At 47.1% G+C, this 7,967-nt stretch overlaps 1 protein-coding gene across 1 annotated transcript; it reads right to left on the bottom strand.

Annotated features, from left to right (window-relative positions):
* Positions 1-6,820: 6,820 nt before the first annotated feature.
* LOC138371714 (involucrin-like) lies at positions 6,821-7,366 on the bottom strand. The gene has a single exon (XM_069336732.1). It carries the CDS (start codon positions 7,364-7,366, stop codon positions 6,821-6,823), a length of 546 nt encoding a protein of 181 aa, XP_069192833.1.
* Positions 7,367-7,967: the final 601 nt, after the last annotated feature.

Raw genomic sequence — 7,967 nt, 5'->3', positions numbered from 1 at the left:
AGCATCCTCCTTGGCCGGTTAAGGGAGGTGAACCAGTGCGGTTATCTGAATAAAAACGTCTTAACTCACTCGGGCCACACACATGGAGCCTGTATATGTTTATCTAAATTGAAAACAAGTTCCAATTTGAATGTCGCATATAGTATATTTTATGATTATGGATTAGATGAAACCAAACTATTAATCTCTCTCTCCAAAGGCCCCAGAAACTGCCTCTATCACCCCCTGTCTAATATCTCCTCCTATATTGGCGTAACTATCTTTCTTAGACTCATTAAAGTTGCATAAATTGTTGAGTTATTCCTGGTGATCCTTTTTGTTCACGGTATCTTGAGTTATTTATTTCTACTTTCGGGGAATACTTTCCCGATGTCCGTGTGTGGCTAGTGGCTTCTACGAAGGCTTCATGGTGGGGCTTCCACGTGGGGCTTCATGGTGGGGCTTCCACGTAGGGCTTCATGGTGGGACTTGCTTGTAATGTTTCTTGGCTCGGTCTGCATTATGTGCTGACAGAAGCCAGGGTTGGTGTGCGTCTACAGAACACTCACCCCCCACAGAACACTCACCCCACAGAACACCCTCCCCCCACAAAACACCCCCCCCCCTCCACAGAACACCCCCCACCCCAACACCATTACCAGACTATGCAGGCGCCAGTAAAGGAAGTCAAGCAATACAATAATGTACTAATATGACTTATTTCAGCGGTTTTCACTTTAGTGCCTGTACGCAACACATACATGTGCAAATATTGTATTGTATTGTTGTATTTCAGTGTTGTATTTCTTCGTTCTATACATTTACATTTGTTTTTCCTAATTGATAACTAAACCCAGCTTGTGACGAGCTGTTCCAAGTACGTTTAGAGTTGTTCAAGATCGTTATCTTTATCATCCAGCTTTTGTAAAATGACAGAAAAGATTTTGTAGAAGATAAAAATAAAGAGATTGCTGTTTTATCTAATCTATTCATGAAACCTGTCCAACTGTGACGCAAAATGCTAGCTGCCATCTTGCTTGATACCTGCTTGATTGGGTTCTGGGAGTTCTTCTACTCCCTAAGCCCGGCCCGAGGCCAGGCTTGACTTGTGAGAGTTTGGTCCACTAGGCTGTTGCTTGGAGCGGCCCGCAGGCCCACATATACCTGCTTGATTGGGTTCTGGGAGTTCTTCTACTCCCTAAGCCCGGCCCGAGGCCAGGCTTGACTTGTGAGAGTTTGGTTCACTAGGCTGTTGCTTGGAGCGGCCCGCAGGCCCACATATACCTGCTTGATGGGGTTCTGGGAGTTCTTCTACTCCCCAAGCCCGGCCCGAGGCCAGGCTTGACTTGTGAGAGTTTGGTCCACTAGGCTGTTGCTTGGAGCGGCCCGCAGGCCCGGTTGGCAGCCTATTCCATTCATCCAGAACACTCCTCCCGAACCACCACTTTAATATATCCTTCTTGAAACGTAAATTATCTAGCTTGTACCTGCTTGCAGGCGAGGAGTCACAATAACGTGGCTGAAGTATGTTGACCAGACCACACACTAGAAGGTGAAGGGACGACGACATTTCGGTCTGTCCTGAACCATTCTCAAGTCGATTGTGTCTGCTGATTCAAATCCGATTGTGATTGATTGTGTCTCAAGTCGATTGTACCTGTTTTTTTTGCGTTCTAGGGAAGAGAGCTCGCCTTGCGTGCGTGGTGGTGAGAACGCTCCATCTCTCCCTTCCAGAAGTAGCGGTTGTGCCGCAAGTCAGGGTGTGAAATGTGCCTCAGTTTGACTGCATAAACAATTCCACCTGCAACTCTCCCAGCCATTAGCATACTGGTAAGGAGCCGTGAACAACAATTGCCAAACCTTAATGTCTGCGGTCAAGAGTCTTTAGCAACCCCGGGGGAACTTGTTGACACGTTCAATACGTGTCAAGAACTCCACGTGGCTGACAGGAACGCTTGTTCTGATATTCCTTCACGTCTGTAGTTAATAATTAGGTTGTAGATACCTGGTTGATGGGGTTCTGGGAGTTCTACTCCCCAAGCCCGGCCCGAGGCCAGGCTCGACTTGTGAGAGTTTGGTCCACCAGGCTGTTGCTTGGAGCGGCCCGCAGGCCCACATATACCTGCTTGATGGGGTTCTGGGAGTTCTTCTACTCCCCAAGCCCGGCCCGAGGCCATAGGCTTGACGTGTGAGAGTTTGGTCCACCAGGCTGTTGCTTGGAGCGGCCCGCAGGCCCAAATACCCACCACAGCCCAGTTGGTCCGGCACTCCTTGGAGGAATAAATCTAGTTTCCTCTTGAAGATGTCCACGGTTGCTCCGGCAATATTAGTTTAGTAGTTTATTAGTAGTTTATATCATACGGACATATACACAAAGAAATCACAATAGCGTGATGTATCAAATGAACATATCCACAAGAGCCGTGATGAGGGTTCGAACTTACGTCCGAGATGTTCCCAGACGCTGCCTTAGTTCTGAGATCATCCTGGACCATGTCTAAGGCGCGTCTGGGGAACATCCTGTACGTAGGTTCGAACTTCCTAAGGCCCCCCCCCCACAGAATAGTAAACATCACCAATAGTTTAACGAAGGACACTACAGTGTACTGCAGTGGGATACAGTGTACTGTAGTGCAGCACAGTGTACTACAATGTATTGCAGTGTACTGCAATGCACTACAATGCACTTTATGCTGTAGAGCAATACAGTATACTGCAGTGCAATACAGTGTAATGCAGTTCAATAGTGTAATACAGTTCAATACCGTGTAATACAGTGGAATACAGTGCAATGCAATGCAATACACTTAACAATGGAATTGGCAAATTCTTGACTTGAAATCTAATTCATACATTGACTGTACCTTCACAACCCTTCCTAAACATACACAGCAGAGTTTGGATCCAATGGTCTGTTGTTGTTTGAATTCCATTGTAATAGACCATAACTACAGTAGCCACTGCAGGGAGGCCATTTGAGCCTGGCAGCAATAGTAGAGTTCCTGCATTTAGAAACACTGTCATTTTCTCTTTAAAGACGAAAGTAAATGTATTATTTTTTCATGTGGAAAGTTGCAGTGCATCTAAAGGAAAATAGTAAATATTTACAATGGCATCATTGGAACTCGCCAAGAAACATCTCTGTGGTACACAGAAGGGGGGACATGATCACAACCTACAAAATCCTCAGGGGAATCGACCGGGTAAACAAGGATGATCTATTCAACACTGGTGGGACGCGAACAAGGGGACACAGGTGGAAGCTGAGTACCCAAATGAGCCACAGAGACATTAGAAAGAACTTTTTCAGTGTCAGAGTAGTTAGTAAATGGAATGCATTAGGAAGTGATGTGGTGGAGGCTGACTCCATATACAGTTTCAAATGTAGATATGACAGAGCCCAGTAGGCTCAGGAATCTGTACATCAGTTGATTGACGGTTCAGAGGCGGGACCAAAGAGCCAGAGCTCAACCCCCGCAAACACAACTAGGTGACTACAACTAGGTGAGTACACTTTCGCCAGTATGACACATATGACACATCCGGACCTCCTGTCCATCTCTTGAGACACATACGACTCGTGTATCCGGACCTCCTGTCCATTCCTGAGACACACAAAACTCACCCAACTATTAAGAGAGAGAGAACAAATCCACAAGGGCCGTGACGAGGATTCGAACTTGCGTCCTGGAGCATCCCAGACACTGCCTTAATCGACTGAGCTACGACAGGGTAAAAGGGTTCGAATCCTCGTCACGGCCCTTGTGGATTTGTTCATTTGATGCATCACGTTAGTGTGATCTCTGTGTGTGAAGAGAGAGAGAATCCTTCCCATTAACAGCACACTTAACGCCATGGAACCCCTAACCAACATGCTCCTCGAACCATGCTCTTGCTTCTACGAGTCAAGTCTTCCAACGAGAACATAAAAACAACAATATCAGTGTAAATAAAATCATGTTAAGGTCTTTGTTTTGCAGTAAGGAAAGTAGGACAAAACATTACCTTACGGTTGATTATAATCTGAGGTAAAGTGGCTTTCTCCAGGCGTCTCTGGCCTATTGTTTCTTGCCAGGGAGAAGATAACACTCAGGAAATTCTTTATCCTTCCATCCTGTGGGCGTGGGGTGGGCGGGTGGGCGGGGTGGGCGTGGGGTGGGCGTGGGGTGGGTGGGGTGGGCGTGGGGAGGGTGGGGTATCTTGGTCTCTTGTTCCCGCTATTCTCTATGGGAGAGCAGTTGTACCAGGTTCTGCAAAGACGATATATATATATATATATATATATATATATATATATATATATATATATATATATATATATATATATATATATATATATATATATATATATATATATATATATATATATGAAGGCCTGGCCACCTAGAGTGACATTATGTTGTGGTCAACAAGGGGGACTTAGACAAAGGTCCCCACTTGGGAGCAGCAGTGTAATAGAGACCTTGAAGACGAGAAAGGCAGACTTGAAAGTGGACATTTGAGAAGATTACAAAACTTTTGGGCGAAGAGAAGGCAGAGCCAGTGGGAGGCCAGGGACACTACTGTGGGAGTGTGGTCCCTCCCACATGTTACTCCCACAGTAAAGACCAGATACCGTGTGGTACAATGTGGGTTAGTGTGTGTGTGTGTGTGTATACACATTTGTCGCCTGGAGAGCGATTTCACGACCAGAGATCACGTTCAATATAAAAATCTACCACTTACGGGCTATTCATGCCCGTGCCACCTCTTGGGTGACCTAATCTTCATCAATCAATCAACTGGAGGATGATAATCTATATCGCCCTCCAGGCTGTGAGAGGAGAGGGGGCAGATAGACGGTCTGGAAATTTCTCTGTAAGCGACGATAACTTTATCTACTTCAGTTTCCATTCGGAAATGGTTTGCATACTAGAAGTTGCAGACATTATCAGTGGAGAACAGCACATCAGAGTGGCACTAATACTCTGCACTGTGCACCTTGCAAACTACGCAACGAAGCAAAAATATTACTCGTAGGGAGAGTTGATCATGCAATGCAGCAAATATGTTAAAAAAATAGGCTGTTTAAATTGCAATTTTCAATGCCTATCAATATGCCTTCAATACAACAATCGTGAACTTTATGTTCTGGTGCTGTGTGATGCACGCTCGTTAGTTCTCTGTGAGGGAGGTTATCTTGAGGTTATCTTGAGATGATTTCGGGGCTTTTTAGTGTCCTCGCGGCCCGGTCCTCGACCAGGCCTCCACCCCCAGGAAGCAGCCCGTGACAGCTGACTAACACTCAGGTACCTATTTTACTGCTAGGTAACAGGGCAATAGGGTGAAAGAAACTCTGCCCATTGTTTCTCGCCGGCGCCCGGGATCGAACCCGGGACTACAGGATCACAAGTCCAGTGTGCTGTCCGCTCGGCCGGCCGGCTCTCGGATAGAATAGAAACACCTCTGTGGGAAAGGAATGGAGAGTTTGTTGGGATGGAAACCACACGCCCGTGAGTAGGGAAAGACCTACGTGAGTAGGGAAAGACCTACGGGAGTAGGGAAAGACCTACGTGAGTAGGGAAAGACCTACGGGAGTAGGGAAAGACCTACGGGAGTAGGGAAAGACCTACGTGAGTAGGGAAAGACCTACGTGAGTAGGGAAAGACCTACGTGAGTAGGGAAAGACCTACGGGAGTAGGGAAAGACCTACGTGAGTAGGGAAAGACCTACGTGACTAGGGAAAGACCTACGTGAGTAGGGAAAGACCTACGGGAGTAGGGAAAGACCTACGTGAGTAGGGAAAGACCTACGGGAGTAGGGAAAGACCTACGGGAGTAGGGAAAGACCTACGTGGTTAGGGAAAGACCTACGGGAGTAGGGAAAGACCTACGTGAGTAGGGAAAGACCTACGGGAGTAGGGAAAGACCTACGTGAGTAGGGAAAGACCTACGTGAGTAGGGAAAGACCTACGTGAGTAGGGAAAGACCTACGTGAGTAGGGAAAGACCTACGTGAGTAGGGAAAGACCTACGTGAGTAAGGGAAAGGTGGAGAGAGAGGTGTGGCCAGGTCTGTGAGTGGGGAGTGCAATAAGATCCATGAGTGGCCGTAATCAGGGTTGTATGTTGGGTGTGGTCAGGTGTACACGCAACTGGAGGTGGGGTCAGATGTGTGTGTGGGGGATGTGGCATGATGGTGTCTGTGAATGGGACGTAGTCTCACTGTCAGGAACAACCATATCCTGAGGAATGTGTCCAGGTGAGCACAACCAAACCTGGAGAGAGATACCATAGTGCTGATGGCTGTAAATTGGTCATGGCCTCAAGGAACTATGTAAAATAGCGAGCGGTTATGGAGGCTGCTTGCGTGTGTGTGTGTGTGTGTAGGTGCGCCCAGTGTGGTGCAAGGTGTGTGTGTGTGTGTGGGGAGACAGAGAAGGCGTGGCCCGGGTCAAGCAGGGGTCATGGCCCTATGGTCCCAGGTCATGATGGACAAGGAGCAACTTGCCTTGTTCAACCCTCCGGAACACCCATAAATTAACTCACACATAACACCCTAATCTTCCGGCCAGAAAAGAATGGCCCCCATTTTTTAAAACACTTTATGGAGGTCTTGTGCCCTTTTTTTTCTTCGGGGCCACGTTATTCTAGGTAACTTCATGTCAGAAGTTGGATAGGGTTGTGTAATGTTGCAAGGAGCAGCCGGCAGGGGGTGTTGCTGCCGCCTCTCGTGCACCAAGATTGCATAAGACGGAGGACTTTGTGCCTGAACCGTATGAAAAGATCACGAAGTTCTTATAATGTTGAGTTTCTGGTAAAATCAAAGTTTGGTTTTTGGTTCTTAGGGGTAAATTTTGAGGATTTATTTATTCAGGGATTGTTCAGTTGGCTGATTAATGAGGATGCTGAGGTGATCAACCTCTTGTTGATCACCTAGCATACTATGCTGATTAATCTCTTGCTGGTCACCTAGCATACTATGCTGATCAACCTCTTGCTGGTCACCTAGCATACTATGCTGATCAACCTCTTGCTGGTCACCCAGCATACTATGCTGATCAACCTCTTGCTGGTCACCTAGCATACTATGCTGATCAACCTCTTGCTGGTCACCTAGCATACTATGCTGATCAACCTCTTGCTGGTCACCTAGCATACTATGCTGATCAACCTCTTGCTGGTCACCTAGCATACTATGCTGATCAACCTCTTGCTGGTCACCCAGCATACTATGCTGATCAACCTCTTGCTGGTCACCCAGCATACTATGCTGATCAACCTCTTGCTGGTTACCCAGCATACTATGCTGGTCAACCTCTTGCTGGTCACCCAGCATACTATGCTGATCAACCTCTTGCTGGTTACCCAGCATACTATGCTGGTCAACCTCTTGCTGGTCACCCAGCATACTATGCTGATCAACCTCTTGCTGGTCACCTAGTATACTATGCTGATCAACCTCTTGCTAGTCACCTAGCACACTATGCTGATCAACCTCTTGCTGGTCACCTAGCATACTATGCTGATCACCTAGCATACTATGCTGATCAACCTCTTGCTGGTCACCTAGCATACTATGCTGATCAACCTCTTGCTGGTCACCCAGCATACTATGCTGATCAACCTCTTGCTGGTCACCTAGCATACTATGCTGATCAACCTCTTGCTGGTCACCTAGCATACTATGCTGATCAACCTCTTGCTGGTCACCTAGCATACTATGCTGATCAACCTCTTGCTGGTCACCTAGCATACTATGCTGATCAACCTCTTGCTGGTCACCCAGCATACTATGCTGATCAACCTCTTGCTGGTCACCCAGCATACTATGCTGATCAACCTCTTGCTGGTTACCCAGCATACTATGCTGGTCAACCTCTTGCTGGTCACCCAGCATACTATGCTGATCAACCTCTTGCTGGTTACCCAGCATACTATGCTGGTCAACCTCTTGCTGGTCACCCAGCATACTATGCTGATCAACCTCTTGCTGGTCACCTAGTATACTA

This window comes from Procambarus clarkii, chromosome 36, assembly GCF_040958095.1.
Source record: "Procambarus clarkii isolate CNS0578487 chromosome 36, FALCON_Pclarkii_2.0, whole genome shotgun sequence".
Lineage (NCBI taxonomy): Eukaryota > Metazoa > Arthropoda > Malacostraca > Decapoda > Cambaridae > Procambarus > Procambarus clarkii.
This window is presented reverse-complemented; position numbering and strand designations above follow the sequence as displayed.